We start from the raw sequence: 24,768 nt of genomic DNA, 5'->3' as shown, positions 1-24,768 counted from the left end.
GTCTTTAGCTCTTGGGATTTTAATTATAATGTGGCTTGATGTGGTTCTCTTGTTTGGGGTTCTCTGTGCTTCCTGGACTTGTAAGTCTATTTCTTTCACCAGGTAGGGGAAGTTTTCTGTCATTATTTCTTCAAATAGGTTTTTAATATCTTGCTCTCTCTCTTCTCCTGGCACCCCCATAATTCGGATGTTGGTATGCTTGAAGTTGTCCCAGAGGCTTCTTACACTATCTTCATATTTTTGGATTCTTTTTTCTTTTTGCTCTTCTAGTTGGGTGTTTTTTGCTTCCTCATTTTTCAAATCATTGATTTGATTCTTGGGATCCACAAGTCTACTATTGAATCCCTGTATATTATTCTTTATTTAAGTTGGTGTATGCTTAATTTTTGACTGGTCTTTTTTTTTTTTTTTGGCATTCTCACTAAGATCTTTGAAAATCTCACTAAGTCCCTTGGAGGTTTCTAGAAGATTGTTGAGTAACCTTATAACCTTGGTTTTGAACTCTATATCCAGTGTTTCCATTTCTTTTATTTGTGACATATTTCTTTGTCTCTGCATTTTGGCTGCTTCCCTGTGTTTGTTTCTATGTATTGGATAGAGCTGCTAAGCCTCCTTAAGTTGACAGAGTGGCGTTATGTGGTAGGTGTCCTATAGGCCCCAGTGGCTCAGCCTCCCCGATCACCTGAGGTAGACACTCTAGGTCAGTGGTCGGCAAACTGCGGCCCGGCAAACTGCGGCTCCACAAACCGCGGCTCGTGAGCCACATGTGCTCTTCCACAAAATACCGGCTCTTCCACAAAATACCGACTTCCGCACATGGGCCACGAAGTTTCAATTGCACTGTACGTGTGCGCCCGCACGTGGTATTTTGTGGAAGAGCCATACTCAAGGGGCCAAAGAGCCGCATGTTGCTTGCAAGCTGTGGTTTGCCGATCATGGCGCTAGGTCAAGCATGTCAAACTCGCAGCCCGCTGGCCATGCGTTTGACATGCTTGCTCTATGTGCACCCCTTTGTGTGCTGTGTGCACAGTCTTGTTGTAGCTGAGCTTTAATTGCTGTTGGTGTCACTGGGAGGAATTGACCTCCAGGACAATTGGCTGGGGGACCATTTGTGACTACCGTGGAAGAGCTGCTGTGCAGGAGACGCCCTTATGAAGCAGGACATGCTTCAGTGGGGCTTTGGTGTTCACTGAGTCTGCCCCTTGAGTGTGTTGCATATGGATGTGTAGAGTTATAATCTGGTGTGGTCTGACACTGACCACTGGGTATACTGGCTCTTGGGTCTCCAGGGAAGTGTAAAGTCAACCACTGCCTGTGGCCACCCAACAGGAGCTACAGAGAGATCTGCAAATGATTATAAAGGCGTTGGGAATTGACAGCTCTTGCAGAATATTTTTGGAGAAAGGAAAATACTGAAAATCTGAGACAGGGACCAGTGTACTAGAGAACCTGCGTTTAGTGAAAAGAATCAAGAAACTACCTCTTGCATGTTTTCTTATGCCGTTATGGAAGGGAAATCCAGGGGGAAAAGCGTTTGTTCTTCCTTTTCTTCCTTTCTCCCTCCACCTCTCTGGTGGCACTTGAATAAAAGGCTTGGGGTGGCAGGAGTCCTTGCAGGCAGACAGGGGGTGTGTGTGGGGATAATAACGGGGCAGGAGTGGTAAGAAAAGGCATTGCTCTTCTCCAATCCCAGCTTGTACTGCACGGAGCCTGGATAGGGACCTCGCTCCTGAAAGTAAGGGCCACACTGGGCTGTCATTGCGTGGAGTGCCATGCACGAACAACATGGCGTCAGTGCTGTGATTCTTTACCTAGAAATCGCCGTCATTGATATGTCAACAAAACAGTCATGACTTGTGAGATTTGGCCTGCTCCTTTATTAGGGTGTCAGGAGATCAGTTACATTTGAAGTCGACCTTGATATTTTTGTTCAGAACCAGTTTTCTACTCTTTCTGGTTCCTACTTCTTTGCTCTTGGCCACCTGCCAGGTAAACTGCCCACAGACCCCTTTGAGTCATCCTTGGAGTTCTGCCTTCGGAGATCATTAAGGCATTGAGCAGCTCGCTCACCAGCCCTCGTGGGCAACTTCTCCTTGAAATACACTTGAGAACATTGAATGTGCAGGGCTGGCTGTGGTTTTTCTAGAAATATGACTGGATTGGCAGCCAGTCCATTAGACTCTGCCATTGTGATCTTAAGGCAAAGAATCAAACATAGTGACATATGTTTTCATTTTTAATTAATTAATTATTGAAGTCCTGTTATGTACCACCCCATGCCTTAGGCACTTGGGATAAAACAATTTAATAGAAATCTCAGGCTCATGGAGCTTAAACCATAGTGGGGAAGAGAGATAATAAGACTAAATAAAAATATCTGATATGCCTGGTAGCTAAGAAAAAAAAAACACAGTTTTTTTGGAGGAAATGTGTTAGGGGTCAGAGGAGATGAAATTGAGACTAGGCAGCCATGAAAGAAGGTGACTATTGAAGTAAAGCCCTGAAGGAGTTGCCTCTTGCTAATGGTCTTTTAAAGCAGATAATTTATCACTAAAATGGAATGAAGTCAAGAATATTATGTAGGCAGTTGGTAAATGAGATAAAATGTACAAAGTGTTCTGTAAACTGTAAAGTGACTCTATGATGAAATTTCTTCTCTAGGTCTAGTGTTTCATGAAATTTCTGTTCTCAATTTTCAAGTCTCAAATTGAGTTAGCGTCCAAGATAGTGGTTCTTAAAGTATGGTCTCTGGACCAGGAACATTGCCAGGGAACTTGTTCAAAAATGTAAATTCTAGACCCCTATATGGACCTACTGAATCATAAATTCTGGAGTTGGGACCCAGTCAATCTATGTTTTAACAAATTCACAGGTGATTCTGAGGCACCCTTAACATGTGCAAACTGCTTGTCTAGAATAACTTCTATATTTTAAAGTATCTCCTTGGTTAGACTTTAACCACTTTAGGAGGGGTTATTAAAACTTCTGATGTAACCAAGCAAAAGAACCAAGGTCTTACCACATTTTAATGTGTGATATTTTAGATGTCTTTGAAAGGTATGAGTTTTTCAGGCTTTGGCAGGAATTTAGAATGTGTATATCACTTCTACTTCCTTCTGAGTTTTGTCCCCTTTTTTTCCTTTCCCAATTTGAGATTGATAACTCATTTTTTAAAAAGCACGTAAGTTGCCATAACCGGTTTGGCTCAGTGGATAGAGCCTGCGGACTGAAAGGTCCCAGGTTCGATTCCGGTCAAGGGCATGTACCTGGGTTGCGGGAACTTCCCCAGTGGGGGATGTGCAGGAGGCAGCTGATCGATGTTTCTCTCTCATCGATGTTTCTAACTCTCTATCTCTCTCCCTTCCTCTCTGTAAAAAAATCAATAAAATATATTTAAAAAAAAATAAAAGCACATAAGTTAAAATGTTTTAAGTTTCATTTTCTACTGCTTTCAAAGTATTGACTTATACTGTATAATGATGGAATTAATATTTTTAGAGAGGTTTCAAAACAATTTATATTTATATGGAGACTTTAAGACATTGGATTTGTATTTAGTGAAGAAAGTTCATTGGAAGAAGAAAATTATTCTGTAATCATTATTGTTGGGATATGGTTATTTACATGTAATGTAAAATTAGCTGCAAAACATATCTATGTGTTTCTTAAGTCTTGTGAAAATAAGTAATTATTACGGTCTATATCAGGGCTTTCCATTACTTCACCTAAGAAGGCACACATAGATATGAAAATGTTCTTAGAGTCCACTAGGGCAAATGGAGAAGGTAGCTCAAGGCTACCTTCTGGTTCCAGTCTGGTTCCAGTCTCTGGCCCCACCTTATGGTCCCTCAAGGAAAGAGAGAGGATGGTCAATATCTCCACACACCTGTAACTTTTCCCAGATCACTGGTGTCTAATATACCTAGTGAGTCTTAGCTCTATATAAATACAGTTATGTCATGAAATTATTTTAAATATTAGAATGAAACTTAACTTTCAATCTTACTTTGGAGGGCAATATTTTAAAACATTCTGCAAAAACACTCTTTTCACATGGCCGAGGGTATGGTGATTACATTGGTAGCCATTTACTCGGTGAATAAAACTTTTAAAATTAAAACCTCCACAAATGGTTCATAAATGAAAAACCACTGGAAATAGTATATATTATAATGAAGCAAATATTAATGATTGTAAAGTTGTCAATGAAATATAAACTACATATAGACTTGTATATATACTTTCCTCTGATTTTGGACTCTTTAGTAGTCTATGTGTATTCATTTCTACAAGTAACATTTAAAAATCTTGTAGTTAATTTCAGAAAAATCCTGTTGTCAAAAGGAATCTACCTGAATGTGCTGGAGTTGATGAAGAGGCATCTACACTCCCCTGAAGTGGCTGAAAGTGGCTGCAAAATGCTGAATCATCTTTTTGAAGGAAGGTAATATAGATTCATAAACTTATGCAGAATATGTAATATTGGACCAGGTAGAATAGAAATATTTCAAGCATATTTCTAAGAATGAAAAGAAAAATAAGGCATTTGATAATTGAAACATTGTGTAATATAATATCATATCAAGATATCACAGACTTATCTGAATATTGAAAGGGATGGTAGAGATTGTAGAAATATGTTGAAGGTTTGCATCTGTGCTTCATGCTTGGTGCTGGCTACGGTTTTCAAAGTGGCAATTATAAAGCACATAACCTTAAATAGTTTTTCAAATTATTGTGTATGAAAGGTATAAAAGTTCAGATCAGGATATGGCTTCTAATTGTTGATTTTTCACAACTAACTTTTATGGTTGTCCCTTCATTTAAATTAACTTTGTCTTCTCTTCCTGTTTATTCCTTAGCTGGGAAACTTTTGTTCACAGCTAGTCCAAGTCCAGAGATGTCAAGACTACCTGGCTGGTTAGAGGCACAGCAGAGACCAGATCTGGGGGTGGGTGATGGGGCTACAGGATACGCTCAGGGCCTTTTTACATTTATGCCAAAGAATGTGAGGTAACTTTGTCATAGTCTGAGTAAATGTCAAACAAAAATAGGCTGTATAGAACGCTGTCATGCATAATAGGAAAACTGCATGGCACAGACGTTGCATTAAAAACTGATTTCGTGTCCTGGTTTTCCTACTAATCTGAGCCAACTGTTTTGCCTCTAAATTTCAGGTGCCTCATTAGTGAAGAGGTATAACAATAACAGTATCAGTTGTACGTTTAGAGTGTAAGAATTAAATGAATTAATTTAAAGAAAGAAATGAGGATAATTCCTGGTGGAATAAGCACTCAATAAATCATAATTATTATTAATATTGTTATTAAATATGAATAAATGGAATGCATACAGCATGAGGAATTGTATGTAGCACATCTATAGATGTAAAAGGAATGGGATTACATTGTTTTCTTCATCAGCCCAGCTAATCTATTTGTGTTTATATATGTCATATCTTTGAGTTGAATTTCTCTTATTTAAAAGTTGCTCTTGAATATTTAAATGAAGTTTATCATAGATAGTGATTTTCATGGTCCTGCAAGTGTGTGAATCTTTATAAATGAGGTGAAAACACAGTGGAGTTAACCTATAGTTTAAGATTTTGTAGATTCTGGGCAATTCGTGTTTCTGGCTATTTGCTCACATATAATATTCATACAGTTCCAGTCCTGGAGATTCAGAGTTAACTGACAATACATCTATGTTGAAAATTCATTGTGTAGTCGGGGAGACTGATATGTCAACAGATAATAACATACTGTGTGATGATGCAATGGCAGTGATGTGTAAGAGGCATAGTGGTGAGAACTCAGCTGGAATTGCCCAATGAGGGAGGGTACAAAGAGGGAATGTGTTTAAACTGGAACTTTAAGGTGGAAAAGAGGGACTGTATTTCAATGACCATAGAACCATGCAAAGTGAGGATATGGTTCTTAGTGAATACTAGTTGGCCATAAAAAAGAATGAAATTTTACCATCTGCACCACCATGGATGGACATAAACTAGGGTATGATGCTAAGTGAAATAAGACAGAGAAAGACAGGTACCATATGATTTCACTTATATGTGAAATCTAAAGAACAAAACAAACAAACAATCAAAACACAAACAGACTCATAGGTACAGAGAACAGATTGATGGTTGCCAGAGGGGAGGGATGTTGGGGGACGGGGGCACAAAGGTGAAGTGATGAAGAAGTACAAATTGGTAGTTAACAAACTAGTCATGGGATGTAAGGTTCAGCATAGGGAATATAATCAATAATATTGTAATAACTATGTATGGGGTCAGGTGGGTATTTGAAATATCGAGGGGATCACTTTAATTTGTAAAGTTTATGATTATTAATATAAAATAATATTAAATGGAAACTGTAACTGAAAATCTATAATAATAAAAAGGTAATGTGCTAATTAGACCGGACATCTTCCGGACATCCTTCCTGAGGAAGCCGGGGCCAGAGGGAAGCCAGCCCAGATCCCTGGTGCCGGAGGGAAGCTGGTGTAGGCAACCAGGGGAAGGAAGGCCTACTCTTGCACAAATTTTCGTGCATCGGGCCTCTAGTGAAATAAAATTAAGAAAGAATAGTTAAAATGCCTTAAAGAAATCAAGACTTTAATGCAAATAAAACTAATTAGAAGATGGTATAAGGAGTCTGGTGCTGTTTTTTAGAAGAGGCATGCAGTATGATGTAAAGAGCCCTTACCTTGAGGGTCAGGTGAGTTTACCTTCCAGCCCTGGCTCTGTCACCTTCTAGTGATAGGGCCTTGATATTTAAAATCTATCAACTTAAGTTCATCTGGAAAATGGGGAAATAACTTCTACTTTTCAGGGTTGTTGCCAGTAACCCATGTGGCGCCCATATGGGAGTTGTTAGTATTTGAAAGGGAATAAAAGAATGCCCAGGTGACTGTGAATTCAACTTCTTGAGGTTAAAGTTTAATGAAAGAATAATTAAAATTATGTATGCTCATATCACTGAATTCAAATGCATTTTCAGATAGCCTTTTCTGATAGAAGGTATTGGTTCTGTTTCCATGCACTTGTTTCAAATTGGTGCTCGTACAAGGAAATCAGTTTGTATTTTTAATAAGCATTTCAATCTTGTATCTCTAGTAACATTTCCCTGGATGTAATGGCAGCAGTGGCCCCCAAAATAATAACAGTTATGAAAAGTCACGGGACATCATTGTCAGTGCAGCTGGAGGCACTTCGAGCCATTTTACATTTTATGCTTCCAGGTAAGCTACATAATTGACTGTGGGAAGAGATAGCAATTTAAATGGATTTTTGTCTTCTTACAAGTATGAACTTTCTAGGCAAAAATTAAAGGGCCATTTTCTGCCTAACGAATGCAATTCTTTCCACTAATCCAAAATAAAGGAAAATGATGCGGAACAGATTAATGTATAAGGAAATTTAATAAGAAAGTTCAATAACTTATTTACACAAGAAGTAATTACAGTGCAAGTATTTCCAAGGAGAGTATCCGTCTTTAATAAGTCTTTTCTATTTCTGTTGGCATCACTGAGTCCAAGTTATTTTTGTTTTGTTTTTGTCTGAACTATAAAAATAGCTAACTAATTTTCACGCTTCTTGTCTTGGCTCTTTTCAGACCTTTTACACTGTTGCTGAATTAATCTTTCTCAAACAGAACCATGTGATTTTTACTCATTAACCTGAATAGCTCCCATCTCCTCCCTCTTCTACCTCCTATTTACATCTATTATGACCTGCTTGTCCTTCAGGGTCCGTTTAAACATCTGCTCCTCCATTCATTCAACACATATTTATTAAGTGCCTCATGTTCTAAACATTGTGATGGCTACAGGGTATGAAAGATAGGTGGGTGGGGGAGGGGAAAGCAAGCATAATTGTACTATTTTAGGAGCTCAGAGGTAGACGGACATGTAAATAATGAATTTTCAGACAGTGGGAGAGGAGCTGTTTTAGATCTTTGTATAAAGGTTACAATCATACTTGATGGAGGCATAAAGAATGTATTCAAAGGAGTAGGTCAGAGACTGTGATATTGCCGTGGAAGGGTGAGCAGGGCTGACCTGGTAGAAAAGTCAGGAAGGACATTTCAAGCAGAAGGAGAAAGTGCACCATGTGGTCTGCCGTAGAGGAGAGCAGTGCCTGAGGGCGAATGTGGAAGGACAGGCACAAGCCTGGAAGTATAGGGCCTTGAATGCAACACTGAGAAACTTGTGCTTTATTCCTGGAAGTCAGTTCCACTTTATTAAAGGTGGTTAAGCTTGTTGTGTCATGACCAGATCTGCAGTTTGTAACAATAGCACAGTGGTGTACAGGGCGAGGGGTATGGGGAGAGCCTGGTTACAGGGATGTAGGGTTGCAGGTGATGGTATGGTGGGGGCCTATCGATGGAGGAGAGGATGGATGAAGGCATAGGAGATACATTTGGCATGACTTTCTGCTCATTGATATCAGGGATATTACTTTTTTAGGTTCTATAAAATTTCCAATTTTTTGGAAGTCCAGTTTTTTTTTTTCTTTTGAAATGAAATCATCCTAAACCTGCCATTATCATACATTTCTCTAATAGGTAAAGGCTTAATCATCTACTTTACTCTATGCTACCATATCATATTGACACTCTACCACACCATGCTGCACCATACCTTACTGTACAATACTATAACCTATCATACCGGTCTATGTATCTGTTAGTAACTGTGGTATCAGTACCCCAGTAGTTTTGAGGTTAAATATAGTTCTGATTTGAACATGTTAATTTGAGGTGCTTTTAAGATATCTGGATGTACATGCAATCATTTATTAACCAGACCATATTCATACTTCCTTAATTGAAACAAAGATGTTCATTATAGCAAGTTTGTATAATTCAGCATCCAATTTAAGACCACATATATCCTCTGGTGTTATGGCTCTTAAATTTCTTTCAATCTAGTATTGTTCAATTCCTCCCTTTTTAAAATACCATTACCTTATTGAAATGATTGAGTTAGTTGCTTTAAAAAATAATAATCAAGACCCAGTTATTTTAATGAAATATTATTTGGCTTGTTCTTTCTTGACTCATGTCAGTTCTAGTGGAAATAACATAAAATTCTTTAAGAAGAGGCATAGGTAAATTGGAAAGTGCATAGAAGAAAGTGATTAGTAGTATAAAACCACATCCATAATAACAGTAAGAGGGGCTGAATCTGTTTAATTTGGAGAAGAGATGATTCAGAAGGATACAAAAACTATATTAAAGTCCCCTCATTCATAGCTAATAACAATAATACCTAACAATGTGTCAGGTATTATTGGAAGTGCTTTATGTATATAAACTTTTTAAATTCTTGCAGCAACCCACCAAGCAGTTGCTACTTTTTGTTGTTGTTGCCATTTTACAGATGATGAAACGGAGTCAAAGATGCAGATATTTTAAGGTGACATCGTAAATAATGGGGCCAGATGTTCAACTGCAGCCTGACTCTTGAGTAGGCACTTTTCAATACACATTTGTGCAACTACAGTGTATCGAACAGCAGTTATATCTAAAGCACTTTGCTTGAAACCCTTGGGGGTCTGGAGATGATTAAATAATGGATTCTGCCCTCATTAACTTTGCTGTCCATACAGTTTAAAGGGCTATTATGTGGAAAGGAAATTAGATGCATTCTGGACAGTAGAACTTCAGTGATGTAACAGAATCCAGAAATGAAATTTATGGAAATGTTCGTTTGGTCTTAATAAAAGAAAGATATCTAATAAGACTTGTTACATGTGGCATGAAGTTTTTACTACTCAACAGGCCTGCTCTTTCTTGGCACATCTGCTTGTGATGTAATGGGCAGCCTCAGAGGTTAATGTGGTCTTGGTCACTGAAAGTGAGACACAGAGTTTAAGTGACTTCCCCAAGATCCTACAGCAATAGCAAATGTCAGAACCTGTTTGAATAAATTTTAAAATAAGGACTGATTTTTTAATTGACACTACTACAGATTTCTCCCGTTTTCACTCCTCTTCCCCCCCGCCCCAGGCATTCACCACATTATTGTCTGTGTCCATGGACTATGCATTTGTGCATATATGTTCTTTGGTTACTCTCTTCCAGTTCTCCCCTAGCCCCGAGCCTCTGAGATCTGTCAATCTGTTTCATGTATTCATTCTCTGGTCTTATTTTGTTTGTCAGTTTATTTCTTCATTAGATTCCACATATAAATAAGATCTTATGGTATTTAAGCAGAAAAAAAAAAGAGAGAGAAGCTGTATTCAAATAGCTAGAAGAACTATGATGCTAGAAGGACAAATATTGCAGATGGATTGTTAAAACAAATAAACTGAATTAAGTAAAAATGTATTTGCTTGGCAATATGCAGATGATACCTAATAAAGCAATAGAAAAAAAAGAGGGCTGCAAATTCCAGGAGTCTGAGAATCCAGCCTGGCTTATCCACTGTGGTATTCCCTGCATGTGAGAAAATTTCATGATACCATAATTACTAACTGATAGCGGGCATTCATATATTTGCTAAAAAATGAAAAGCTACATACAGCCAATTTATAATTTGTGTTAATACAATTTTTAAAGTGAAAGATAAATAATTGGTTATTAATAATTATTTTTAGAGTCTCAGGTTTTGGAAACCTCATTCATTCATAATAATTTTACTTAATATTCTATTGCATAATCAATTTTTTAACGTCCAGGTTTTTTCTAACAGTTTTGGATAGTTTAGCTACAATGTAGCTTAATAAGGCATATGTTTCCTTTAAATAACAATATATAGCCTTAGGGAATTTTTCAGAAAACTCTATGCTCTTTCCCAGCATAGCACTAAAATGCAATCTTTATTTTTTCACTATTATTTCAACTGCTCTTTTTGCCTACATTTTATATCTGACCTTTTTTTTTGGTAGTTCAAATAAATTTGAACTTTTCTCAAGTTGTCCATTGTTGCACAAAAATCTTCTAGCTCCTTGTATGAGTACAGTCTACTCATACAAAAAAGAGATTGTTTGCCACAGAAAATTCCTCAACCAAAATAACTTCTTGCTTTTTGCTCCTTTCAGTAAACATCCACACTCACTGTATTTATTTTATATTCAATGATGAACTACTTCTATAAATTCCTAAGTGAGGCTAGGGTTCTTTTTCCCCTTGGTAAAAAAAAAAAATGTATTAGAAAAAAAGTACAGTATATTGTTAATTATGATCATTCCTAGCAAGTGACAATCTGTTCAGCTTAAATATTTATGAGAAAAGTATGTATATATGTACGTATCTATGTATGTATTTTTGCCTTTAGGCATGCCAGAGGAATTCACAGAAGATACCGAATATCAACACAAGCTAAAAATGGTTACAAATCAGTGTTTCAGGAATGATATTCACAAACTGGTCCTGGGATCTTTAAACAGGGTAGGTACAATGTAGATTTTCTGCCTTTATACTGTTAATCAGGATATGAAGTTTGGGGAAATAGGAGGCATTTTTAGTGTAAGTTTTCTATGTTCTGTTTACTCTGATAGTAGGAAGTTCTGTGGTTAGAGATGTTGTGTGGTAAGATGACAGTAGGGATACAGGAGTGAAGAGGTGTGCCATTCCCGCTAAGATAAGTATACTTTTAACTACAACGATCAACTGTGAGTGTGCTATCAACCCCTGGCTTGGACAGGTTCTTTTGATTGCTAGTAACATAAAGCCACTCACATTTGCCCAACCAGAAACAGAACTGAAGAGCCAGATACACAGCTGAGCCTCAGGGGTGATGTCAGGAGCTATGGCTGCTGTTTTCTCTATCTCTCCTCCCAGCTGCTTGTCTTTCTTTTCTGGTCCCATTTCAAAAAGTTTGGCCCATGAAGACACATGTGGCACAGCATGGAAGTCTTCTTCTATTGCCTTTGCTTGCTTTTGTTGCTCTCCTCAGAGATAATCTCTGAAGTATTTCCGTGTGGCATTGTTTCTTCCCATTTTTAGGTAGTTACATATCTATGCGCATTTCTGATAATATATTATAATTAATACTAGAGGCCCGGTGCCCAAAAATTTGTGCACTCGGGGGGGAGGGCCTGTGCCCTCTCGCAGTCTGGGACCCCTCGGGAGATAACGCCCTGCTGGCTTAGGCCTGCTCCCAGGTAGCAGAGGGCAGGCCCAATCCCTAGGTGCAGCCCATGGTCGGGCTCAGAGCAGGGCCGATTGGGAAGTTGGGCGCCGGCCCCTGTCATGCACAAAGCAGGGCGGATAGGGAGGTTGCGGCACCACCCCCTGTCATGCACAGAGCAGGGCCGATCAGAGGGTTGGGGCGCTGCCCCCTGTCACGCACAGAGTAGAGCCGATAGGGGAGTTGGGGCACCGCCCCCTGTCACACACAGAGCAGGGCGGATCAGGGGGTTGGGGTGCCACCACTGTCACGCTCAGGGCAGGGCCAATGGGGAGGTTATGGCTCTACCCCGTCACACACAGAGCAGGGCCCATGGGGGGGGGGGGGTTGGGGTGCCACACCCTATCACACACAGAGCAGGGCCGATCAGGGGGTTGGGGCGCAGCACCCTGTCACACACAGAGGTGCAGGGAGATCAGGGGGTTGGGGAGCTCCCCCCTATCAGGCACAGAGCAGGGCTGATCTGGGGGTTGGGGCGCCTTCCCCTGTCACGAACAGAGCATGGCCAATAGGGAGGTTGTGGCCCCGCCCCAGTCACACACAGAGCAGGGCGGATCAGGGGACTGGGGAGCTCCCCCCTGTCACGCACAGAGCAGGGCCCATCAGGGGGTTGGGTCTCCGCACACTGTCACGCACAGAGCAGGGTCAATCGGGGTTGGGGAGCTCCCCCCGTCACTCACAGAGCAGGGCCCATCAGGGGGTTGAGGAGCTCCCCCCTGTCACACACAGAGCAGGGCAGATCAGGGGGTTGGGGCCCCGCCCTCTATCACCCACAGAGCAGGGCCGATCACGGGGTTGGGGCACCGCTACTCTCACACTCAGGGCAGGGCCGGTGGGGAGGTTATGGCTCTACCCCGTCACACACAGAGCAGGGCCCGTGAGGGGTTGGGGCGCTGCATCCTGTCACACACAGAGACGCAGGGCGATCAGGGGGTTGGGGAGCTCCCCCCTATCAGGCACAGAGCAGGGCTGATCTGGGGGTTGGGGCGCCTTCCCCTGTCACGAACAGAACAAGGCCAATAGTTAGGTTGTGGCCCCGCCCCTTGTCACACACTGAGACGCAGGGCAATCAGGGGGTTTGCGCGCTGCCCCCTGTCACACTGATCGCGGTGCTGGGAGGCCTCTCGGCTCCACTGATCCCGGTGCTGGGAGGCATATTACCCTTTTACTATATAGGATAGAGCCTGGTGCATAAGTGGTAGCCGGCTGGTTTGCCCTGAAGGGTGTCCTGGATCAGGGTTGGGGTCCCCACTGGGGTGCCTGGCCAGCCTGGGTGAGGGGATGATGGCTGTTTGCAGCTGGTCACACACCCTTCAGGGTGGGGGTCCCCACTGGGGTGCCTGGCCAGTCTGGGTGAGCGGCTGAGGGCTGTTTTCAGGCTGGCGGGTGACTAAAGCTCCCAACTGCTCCTTTTTTTCTTTTCTTTTTTTATTCTGGGCCTGCTTTAGCTCTGGCTCCAGCTCTGAGGCCTCTGCTGCTGAAAGCAGGTATCTGATTTGTTTGTATTCTATAATCTTGAAACACTGTATCAACTCCAGCTCTGAGATCCAGGCTGGCTGAAAGCGGGTTTCTGGGGTGTTGTTTAGCTTCTATATTTGTTACAATGTTTCAAACTGCAAGCTCAGAGGTGGGCAGCGGCAGGCGGGGAATGTTGGATTCCTCCGTCACTGAAGCAAGCAAGCCTCATGTTAGCTTCCAGCTGCCTGGCTGCTGGCCACCATCTTGGCTGGCGGTTAATTTGCATATCTCCCTGATTAGCCAATGGGAAGGGTAGAGGTTGTACGCTAATTACCATGTTTCTCTTTTATTAGATAGAATAATCAATAATCATACTAAGTATGAAAAGAGGAGACGAGCTAAATTATGTTTGTATTGTGCAAGGCAAAGGTATTGATGGAATTAAGGTGGTTAGGAAGTTTAACATAATATAAATTGGTTCTTTATGAAAGATATAAGAGTAAAGAAGTAAAGAATGATTAGGGTTAATGCTTTTGTGAAAGGAAGAGAGCAGAAAAGGTCATTAATGGAAATGATTTCATGTGATTTAATATACTCTGAAAAATGTCATGAATTAATTAGAATATAGCCTGCAGAGAGATCTCCTTTACAAATTCAATTTCAACTGAAATTGTCATGTAATTGTCTATGATATATTTAAAGCATTTATACTTAAACCTTAATATGATCCTTGAATATAGCAATAGAATAGGTTGAATTTGATTCTAGGAATATTTGATCAAAGTAAGGATGTGGAAGGAACTGTGTTAGGCATCGGGAAGCCAAAAATGAATACATTTTTTTACCCTCTGTCATGGATACCGTAACCCAGCGAGGAGAATAAAGGCATGCATGAAACCAGTTGTTCTACATGAGCATTTCTGAGCTCTCCTAGCTTTATGAACAGTATTCTAGGAACTTAGAAGAGCCAGCAGTTCATTTTTTTTCATAGCATGTGTTTGTGAGAAGCAGGAGGTACCAGAAACGCCTTAAGCTAGCTCTGAGTCTAGTTAGCCCAATGTTTTCTAAAGTTATTGAATATGAGTGTGATATAGTTGACAGTGAGGAGTCAAGAGACCCAGATCTGCCAGTAAGTACCTTGATGCCAAGAAATCAGTCAACTCCTATGTCTTACTTTTTAACAATTTTTTTTGCTATATAATCCCAAGAAATGTGGGCTGAGAGCTTAAAACAGTTTACACTTGTACCTTGAGTTATCAGTTTCAATCTCAATTTTTCCCATTTATAAAGTAGGGCTAATAATAGTCTGTTTACTCTACATTATAGGGTTGTTGTGAAGATCAAATGAGTTAATATATGCGAATATCTGGCACATAGCAAGTACTCCATGGGTCTTGGCATTATCCTCATGGTTGTTGCTATTGTTGTTATGGTGACTTGAGGTTGTGTCATGGTGGAATTCCATCCATGAATAGAAGAGTCATAAGAAAAGACCTTTGGACAAAGTTTGATGTTGAAAGAAGAGATTGTAAAGGAGAGGGGCAACAGAATGGCTTTGGGGGCATATTGTGTCATGGAATAATTAGGGGCATATTGTGTCATGGAATAATTAGGGGCATATTGTGTCATGGAAATCAAGGGAGGGAAAAGCAGCAAGTCAGTTATTAAAGGACTTTTTTTCTTTGAATGGTTTGAATTCAGAGTGGTCAGGACCGAAGTCTGATTATAGGAAACTAAGGGGTGGGGAGAATGTGGAGTTAGTGGGTATAGACTTTTCTCTTAATAAGTTTAGAAATGAAGGGAAGTGGTAGCTTGATGGAATGGAAGACTGATTTAATTATACTCTGTCTCCCACTTAGAAGTATTTTTTTATCTGAGGAGAATGTCAGCCCAGGCCTGAACTGTGGACATCACTCAATGTTTATTACACAATGAGTAATATCATCCTCAAAAGAACCCAGCATTATTAGGATCATTCAGCTATTTTATTTTATTTTTCAGTGACAGTTGACATTTAATATTACTTTATATTAGCTTTAGGTATGCAGGATAGTGGTTTGACAATCATAATGTACAAAGTGATTCCCCGGATTTTTCAATTACCACCTGGCATTAGGATCATTTTAGAGGTGAGGAAGCCAAGATGGATACTGAGCCATCCCTCTAGCTTCCGCTTGCACCACTTTTAAATTTTTAAATATTTTTTGAATAACACTGTCTGAATAAAGACCACTTGTGAGAAAAATGTTATGTAATTCATTTTAATGGTTCTCAAATTCATGGAACTGTTAAGTGATGAGACAGGATTTAAACTCAAATTTAATTGGCTCCAAAGCTGGCTTACTACCTAGAGATTTGTGGAGATGGAAACAATGGCAGGAAAAAGGGAGGCAAGGCTAGAGGTGTCTTGTTGAAATGCTAGATGAAATGATGTCCCACTGAACAGTGAGTGAGGCTAAGGAGGAGAGGTTCTAGGTATTTTCATCACAAGCATTCTTTTGCCACGAACATCTTGGCTGCAAGTATCTTTGCTGAGTGACAAATTGATACAAAGGCAATTTCTCAAAGATAAAATAACCAGTTGACGATTTGGTTTACATTTGACAGACTTAATGTATTTTAGCTAGTTGTGGGTTTGGTTTCAATTTTCCATTGACTAAATTCTTGCAGTATCCCCATTGTTATCCCATATAATAAAAACCTAATATGCTAAGTGTCCAGTTGTCTGGTCGTCTGTTCAACCAATCAAAATGTAATATGCTAATGAATGCTAAGGCCTCTCAACTGCTTGCTATGATGTGCACTGACCACCATGGGGCAGATGCTCTGACTGGTAGGTTAGCTTGCTGCTGGGGTCTGACTGATCGGGACTGAGCATGATGGGCCGGACATGCCTTGGAGCCCTCCCATGGCCCCTCCCTGGCTGGCCAACCTACCACGTCCCTCCGGCCCCAATCGTGTATTGGTGGGGTCCCTCAGCCTGGCCTGCACCCTCTTGCAATCCTGGACCCCTCAGGGGATGTCAGAGAGCTGATTTTGGCCTGATCCTGCAGGATAAGCCAAGGGACCCCACTGGTGCCCAAATTTATGCACCGGGCCTCTAGTATTATATAAAGCTTAGCCCAGCGGTTCTCAACCTGTGGGTCGTAACCTCTTTGGGGGTCGAACAACCCTTTCACAGGGGTCACCTAAGACCATCGGAAAACACAATATATAATTACATATTGTTTTTGTGATTAATCACTATGCTTTAATTATGTTCAATTTGTAACAATGAAAATACATCCTGCATATCAGATATTTACATTACAATTCATAACAGTAGCAAAATTACAGTTATGAAGTAGCAACGAAAATAATTTTATGGTTGGGGGTCACCACAACATGAGGAACTGTATTAAAGAGTTGTGGCATCAGGAAGGTTGAGAACCACTGGCTTAGCCCTCTTAATGGTCTCTATAGTAAGGAGGAGACATGGTGATCCTAAAGTAGTGGATGACAAGTACTATATATGAGGCCAGATTGCAAAACCACATGTAAAGCCAGATTTTATACTATGTTGGAAAATGGTAATGTAGTTTGCAAATCCTTTGGTGTGCACAGTCATCCCTTCCACATCAACACCAAAAGTTTACCAAGCTATGGCAAACAGGAAAGATGTGGCTACTAATTCTCAACAGTTTCAAGAGCATTAAATTTTGCTTCTTTGAAATTGATATCTCTCTTAAAGAAGGAAAAATTAGTACCTAAAGTGAAAAAGTATGAAGCTAAACAAGGAGACGAATCCACAGCCTATAAAGAAAAAGTACAGTATAATACTGTGAATGAAAGACTTCCAAAACAATATATGTTCATTTTTCGCAATTAGGTTTTTAAAATTTTGTTATTAATTTTTCATGTTTTATTTTGTCCTTTTTAGTGTTTCTTATTTTTTGTTATTTTATCTTTTACGGTGAAATTGCCTTATAGACAATTAGTTGTGCCTCAAAAATGTTTTCAGCATTTACAGTAAACACGCTTATGTCAGGAGATACCAGACATGTGGAGGAGAAGGGCACAAGGTGAGAAAATGATGCTTAGCCACACCCTATTCACAAAAAGATGCTGAATGAGGACAGTTGCTAGGCACCGAGGGACTAGGTTGGTAAAGGAATGAACGTCTGTTCTTTAACAGAATGGGTGGGAGAATGGTGACAGGGTAGAAGATGTTGGTTGAGAGGTTTTACCCCTGGCTTGAAGCCACTTCAGCTCTATGGTGACCTGTGCTGACATCAACCAGAGATTTGGAGTGGAGATACCATGACACCAGTGTCCGTGAAAGGAAAAGTCCTGGTAAGGATAACGTTGTCATTTTTTTTTTTGAAAAGAAAGCTATTTATTTGGTGGACATGTGCATCATGGTAGAAGTTAGGAGAGCATCATGGAAAAGCAGAGAGGATCAGTCTAAGAGTTAGCTATACATCACCAATGTCAAAGGAGGGGAGGTATGGCTGTGATTGTCATGTGGTTGGAAAGTGTGTTGACTGTGTTATTCTCAGTTAGTGTGATGGGCTGGAAAAAGAAGTGGCCTCTAGTAAAGAATATTGTAAATAATGACAAATCACCTGGAAGAATTGAGATGAAAGGTTGGAAGTGGATTAAGATCCTGGGCTTTGAAGGCAGACACATGTATGTTCAAGTCTCAGGCCTGACACTTTTAGCTGTGTGACTTCAACTCTGTTCCCATGTCTTTAAAGTTTGGTGAATCTATTCCATGCGGTGGTGGAGGGGAAATGAACAGATAAGGCATGTAAAGCACTTAAAGAGTAAATTCTCAATTAGTATTTTCTATAGTGACAAGCAGCATTGCATTTTCCTGATTCAACATGCAGGCTGTGGAATCATACATCCCTGATATGGTCTTAGCAATTAACAATCTGTGCGACTGTAGGAATAGTTATTCAAGCCCTTTAACCATTTGTGAACTCATCAGTGAAGTCAGTAGAGTATGATATTTACTAAGATTATGAAAATGCATGTAAAGTATTTAGCACAGTGCCTGACATGGAACAGGTACTCAATATGTATTGAAGTATTAGCTTTTTAACCTTAATAACGAATAATAGTAATTATTAGTATGAGGCAGAATCAAGGATATTAATCTTTATTTAAATACTTTATATTTGATCAGTCTATATAACTGGCATTAACTAAAATAAGTACTAAGGACTCATTTTTAAAAACAAATATTTTGAATTGTCCTTTTGATTTTAGTTCATTGGAAATCCTGGGATTCAGAAATGTGGATTAAAAGTAATTTCTTCTATAGCACGTTTTCCTGATGCCTTAGAGGTGTTATCTCTGGAAGGTGCTATTGAATCGGTGCTGCAAACACTGAAAATGTATCCGGATGACCAAGGTTGGTACAATTTGAACGCAGGGTTTAGAGTAGATTTTTATAGGCCTTTAGCTGCTGGTGGGGTGTCTTTAAAGTTTTTTCTTTAGTTTTGAGATTTAAAACACTTAATATTGTTTATTTTCCCCCTTTCTTCTAGAAATTCAGCGTCTGGGTTTAAGTCTTATAGGATGCTTGATTACAAAGAAGAATTTAATCCTAGGAATTGAGAATCTGCTGGCAAAAATTCTGGTTTCCAGTTTGCAGCGATTTAAAGATATTACTGAATTACAGACTAAAGTATGTGCATTATCTTGAAGGGAATTTGATCTTGTGCAGATTTCTCTTTCAGAGCTGTTGGTATAATTCCCACTTAGTGGAGATATTCTAGTTAATTGAAAACCATCTATCATTTTGTAATATTTTAATTATAGAAAGGGAAGAGAATTGGATTGAATCTCTAAAGATCCTATGTTTCTTCATTAAATCTCCAAGATCAGCTTGCTTATTTGCCATTTGTCTTTTCCATGAAGAGCAGAGAGTGTGCTGAAGAGATTCTAGGTAGCTGAGCTGCATTTGCTTAGAGTTTGTATAAATAGAAGTTATAATTATTCTGAAGTTTGTCATTCTCTGTGTTTTGTTGTGGGCTGCTTACGTGTAGTATTTTTGCTCCTTGAATTTTTTCTTGCAGTGAAACAATATTAAAAAAAAATTTCATCAAGCAACATTTAAAATATGATATATAATCAATCACTGTTTTTATGAGGACTCCAAGATACTGCCTTAGGGTTAATTAAGGCAAGATTTAAGAAATATATTCTTTCAAGTTCCCCCTGCCCCCCACCTTTCGAATGTTGGGAAAACAAATAGTTTCTTTAAGATTTCTGCCCTGGTTGTGGTTTTCAGTAATGGAGTTCACAACTTTCATAAACCATGCTCAGCAAATAGTTTCACAAATGGAAGCCTTGACCAGGAATAAAAATGTCTTGGCTCTAACCTTTGCAGAGACATTATTATTAAATGAGATAATGGATATAAAGTTTTCAATTATAAAGTGCTGCTGAACACACAATATTCTTAGATTACAAACAACAATGTGCTTTATAAATATGCTCTTTATAATGTGTCTCTACTGAGACTGCTTAACGCCAAGGCAGAATTGGTTAAAAGTAATCCAAGGGGAAGTATATGGTTTTGTGCAGGTATGGGACTCTCAGTGACTCAGTGTGAAGTCATCTGGGCATAAATTCTAGGATCTCTATAGTAGAGGTTGCAAACTATTGACCTCCTGCATTCAACCTGCCAACATACTTTATTTGGCTGGTTCAGTGTTTATGTGTTTTTAATTTGAACTAGGTGCCTTCTACACATTCCTTCGCATTACCTGCTTTGCCGCTGCATTTGAGTTTGCAGGGACCTCTGCTATAGAGGTGGGTGGACCATAAGTCCCTTAGACCTGCATAAATTAAGATTATGCCTCTTATCAAATATTAGGAATTATTTATAGGAACTCAGCATCTTGTGCTCAAAATAATTATTTTAATATTTTGATGATCTTATTAATATATGAAATTGAAAGATGTTAAATATCTAAAAAGTTAAGCTGATCTTTGATGAGTTTACTCACACTAAGTAATAGAAAAGACAAAAAAGTTCATTCTTTCCTTCAAATCTCACCTGGGTGGAGAGCCCAGAACTCTTGGAAATATGCTTAGGTGGTCCTAAAAAGTAATGGCGTGACTAATCAGTTCTTTCTAAATAATTTGCTTCAAGGATGTAAACTTCAGAGTGCCTTGAGAGCTTCTCTCAAATACACTGAATGTGAATGAAATCCAAGGGCTCACATTTGTCTCTGAGGTTAAAATTTTAGAAGAAAGTGCAAAACGTTGGGGGAAATGCTATAAACCAATATCTATAAACCAATTGCAACCTCATAATAAAAACATAACTTTACTGGCCTATTTGGGTCTGCAACACTGCAGCCTGTGATGTTTCCACCCCGATGAATACCTGGATTGCATCGTGTAGCAGTAGCTTCAGTCAGGAATCTTTAAAAGCTAAATATTAGTGAATTAGGAGTTTTTCCTGCTTTGCTAGACAACGGTTTGTTAGCATTTTATTTTCTGTGTGCCTGCTCTGTTTCTTAGTAATGAGAGAGCAAGATGTATTTATAGGATTATTTCAAGATTTGTAGCTTTAAAGTCCACACCCCAAAAAATATCTACTTAGTTAAGCGAACAACTCAGGTTTTTAGTATCAAATACACGCTTTTTAATATTATTTATTCTTTTTTTTGCTCATAATTGCTTATGTTTCCATTATTATTTTTGATCACACTTGCAGGGATTTCAGACAGTCTTGACCGTGCTGGAATGCTCAGAGTCTTTTTCCAAGCTGTTGGTGCATTATTCCTTTGACTCAGTAATATTCCATCAGATGTCCTCCAGTCTCATGGAACAGAAGGATCAACAGGTACCAAGTTTCTCCCCTGTGTGCTAACTGTCATGTATTTAGCCAACTCTAATCCTTATTTCCATTCTTTTTAGTTTCTACACCTTTGTTGCAAGTGCTTTGCAAAATTAGCCATGGATGATGAGTTAAAAGGTGTGATGCTAGAGAGAGCATGCGATCAGAATAATAGCATCATGGTTGAATGCTTGCTTCTGTTGGGAGCAGACGCCAATCGAGCAAAGGAGGGAACTTCTTTAATTTGTCAGGTAAACTTTCAAGACGACCCTTGTTTTATTCTGTTGACGCTGCCACTGTATAGCTCTTACTTACATCCCATTATTCCTTCCTGCAGAATTGGCCAGCTTATTGCACAACTCCTTGTGATGTGTAACAGGAGTTTCGTTTGTGGAATTTCAGAGGTAATAGGGTCCTTAGGCATTGTTGTCGGATCCTTCATTTACTTGTCTACCTACTTTGTTAGGTTGATTAGTAACTTTTCAGATGTTCTCCTGTGCATCTCTGTACACATCGTTCAGCAGCCACACTCCCTCAACCCATGGCTTTATTTGGTATTGATCATTTTTCAACCATTTTGTCTTCATTTTGTATTTCTTTGCCTAGAAAGTTCCCCCCTCAAGGTTATTGCATGTGGCCATGTAGGCTGGTACCGAACACCTCAGGGGCCTCATCCACATCCCCTGCAATTGCTCCCCCACGTTGTGTAGCACTGTGGTCCTGCCTTCCTTCTCTCCCTTCCCTCCTGCACTGAGCAGACACATCTATTTAATTGTTCTACTTTCCTTAAATTTCTAATGGAAATTCTCTTTCCTGGATAAAGCCCTCCTCACACTCCCCGACCTCCAGACAAAATAAAGATTTACTTCTTCTGAAGTCCATGACAATTTATGTACACCTCTTGTATCTCTTGTGAGTTGTCTGAAAGTAGAAATGTTCAATGTCCAGTTCTCAGTATGATTCAGTAAGTATTTAGTAAAGTGCATTGCATGTTTTTAAAAGTCTGTGTGTGTGGTATAAATTTTGGAGTCTCTGATAGCATTCAGGTAGTATCATGTATTTTTTCTAGAAATTTAATAAACAGTTCTTTTAATAAAGCAATTATGTAATGATTTAATATATATTATTAGATGACCGGCAGAGTATTGTTTTCTAATAATTTATCTTTAAAGTCTTTATTTAATTTCTCACTTGCCTATGTATTCAAATCAGTTTTTTCAACTGTGAGATTAAGTTAGTACTAATTAGCAATCTGCATAAAAGAAAACTAAACCTGTTACTCATTTTCATGCATAATTAATTTATGCATTAAAACCAAATAATCAAATTTAGTCAAAAATTTTAAAGCTAGCAACATTAAAAAGAGTTGCTTCTCTATTTTAAAGGTAATTAAATCATCCCCCTCAATAACTTAATGTTTTTATTGTGTATCTTTTCTGATATGTGCAGATCACTGCATTAATGTTTTTGGGTATTCCAAGAACTTAGAAGAATCTTCCCCTTCATTTTTTTTCATTGGGAAACAACATACCTAAAAGCACCTGAGTGCAGGTACTCTACATTTTCCATTGGAAGTGCATTGTACTTGTCTCTCAATTTATCCAACTCTTTCTATAAAAAAGCTTTTTATTTTTCTTCCCATGTTCTTTTAAACTTAATTGCTTACGTATTATCTTTTTTTTTTAAAAAAAATATCAGATCTTTAAGTGGATGAGTGTATTAACTTTAAAGAATTTGTCCTAGTTGTCAAATTTTTTAGCCTATCAAATAATAAATTGTGATTAAATATGTGGGTAGATTGATTGAGCATACCTTATTGTGTACTAGTGCAAAATAAGATAATCAAGGCTGTTTATTTATTTGGCAATGCTGCATATTTAAGGACTAGTCAGAGCAATGGTGAGTGATTCTTATTAGGCTTTCTGAGGAGATTTTATGTTGTAACTAGAAGCCCAGTGCACGACATTCATGCACTGGGGGGGGGGAGGGTAGGGGGTGGTTCCTCAGGCTGGCCTGAGCCCTCTTGCAGTCCGGGACCCCCGAGGAGTCCTTAGTGCTTCTGTGGAGGCGGGAGAGGCTCCCACCACCACCACTGCACTTGCCAGCCGTGAATCTGGCTTGTGGCTGAGCAGTGCTCCCCCTGTGAGAGAGCACTGACCACCAGGGGGCAGCTCCTGCATTGAGCATCTGCCCCCTGGTAGTCAGTGTACGTTATAGTGACCAGTCCTCCCACCATTCGGCCAGTTTGCATATTAGCCTTTTATTATATAGGATGGGCATGATTGATAGAGAAGAATATGGAAGATTAATTCTGGGTATGAAAATGCATGAATAGAGACCTGAAGATAAAACTCTTCAAATCATGGTGGGAAGAACAAGTATAATGAAGTCTGAATAAAAGTATACACACTTTTGTGGTATTCATGACCACCTGGGCACCGCTCTGTGTTCTTTCCACGATTTAATCCTCATCACATCCTTAGGAGTGGGTCCCAGTTATCCCCATTGTTTGGGCAGGAACTGAGGCACAGAGAGGTTAGGTGAATTGCCTGATAGCACGTCTCCTGGTAAGCAGTGCCTCCCGAGTGTCTGGTTTAAATTTTTTTTTTTTTTTTTAGAGTTTGACAGAAAAATTCTTTAATCAAAACAAGTTTACATGTTGACACTTATGGCTTAACTAGAATAATCTGTACAAATTTTGATTGTACTAAAGACCAAACAGATGTAATAGCAAGAGTTCCTTCAAAACAGTGAAACTCCAATTACTGAAATAAGTTAATAATTGATGATAAAAAAAAGTATCTATAGATGAAAACAATTATCCGAGAAGTCAAAACATACAATGCACGGCACATGCAAACGCTGAAGTATTAAAAGCCCCTTTCCCATAGTGATAGTTTCAAAGAACTACTAAGAACTACCAACTGACCTATCAAATGATCTTAGAAATGCCATCTGTTAGGTGATCCTTAAGTTCTGTGTGTAAACCTTGGTTCCCCCTGATTTAGCCCATATTTGTGAATATCAAAAACCACTCCTTTGTCTTCTTGCCTCAGAGCAACAAATGTTCCCACTCTTTGCAATCCTATCATGTGAACCACGCAGAAATAAAAATCCCCTCTGATATAGCCATGTTTTCACATAGGTTAGTTTTGTTATATGGTATTTACCTTGATTTATTGCATAAGTATCATGGATTGTTCTCCAATTAAAAAGATACTACTTAGTGACTTATTTATTTAAAAATATATTTTATTGGTTTTTCACAGAGAGGAAGGGAGAGGGATAAGAGCTAGAAACATCGATGAGAGAGAAACATCGATCAGCTG

General features: G+C 39.3%; 1 protein-coding gene across 1 annotated transcript in view; it reads left to right on the top strand.

Moving 5' to 3' along the window:
- The window catches only part of LRRK2 (leucine rich repeat kinase 2), a 127,393-nt gene that overhangs the window by 28,045 nt on the left and 74,580 nt on the right, over nt 1-24,768 (top strand). The window contains exons 12-18 of the mRNA XM_081082367.1: nt 4,315-4,444; nt 7,121-7,245; nt 11,287-11,399; nt 18,853-18,997; nt 19,134-19,273; nt 21,317-21,445; nt 21,520-21,690. Of these exons, the coding sequence (XP_080938493.1) occupies nt 4,315-4,444; nt 7,121-7,245; nt 11,287-11,399; nt 18,853-18,997; nt 19,134-19,273; nt 21,317-21,445; nt 21,520-21,690 (953 nt within the window). The remainder of the gene's footprint in view (nt 1-4,314; nt 4,445-7,120; nt 7,246-11,286; nt 11,400-18,852; nt 18,998-19,133; nt 19,274-21,316; nt 21,446-21,519; nt 21,691-24,768) is intronic.

The sequence above is a fragment of the Myotis nattereri genome (assembly GCF_964212035.1).
Source record: "Myotis nattereri genome assembly, chromosome: 2".
In the NCBI taxonomy this organism is placed as follows: Eukaryota; Metazoa; Chordata; class Mammalia; order Chiroptera; family Vespertilionidae; genus Myotis; species Myotis nattereri.
This window is presented reverse-complemented; position numbering and strand designations above follow the sequence as displayed.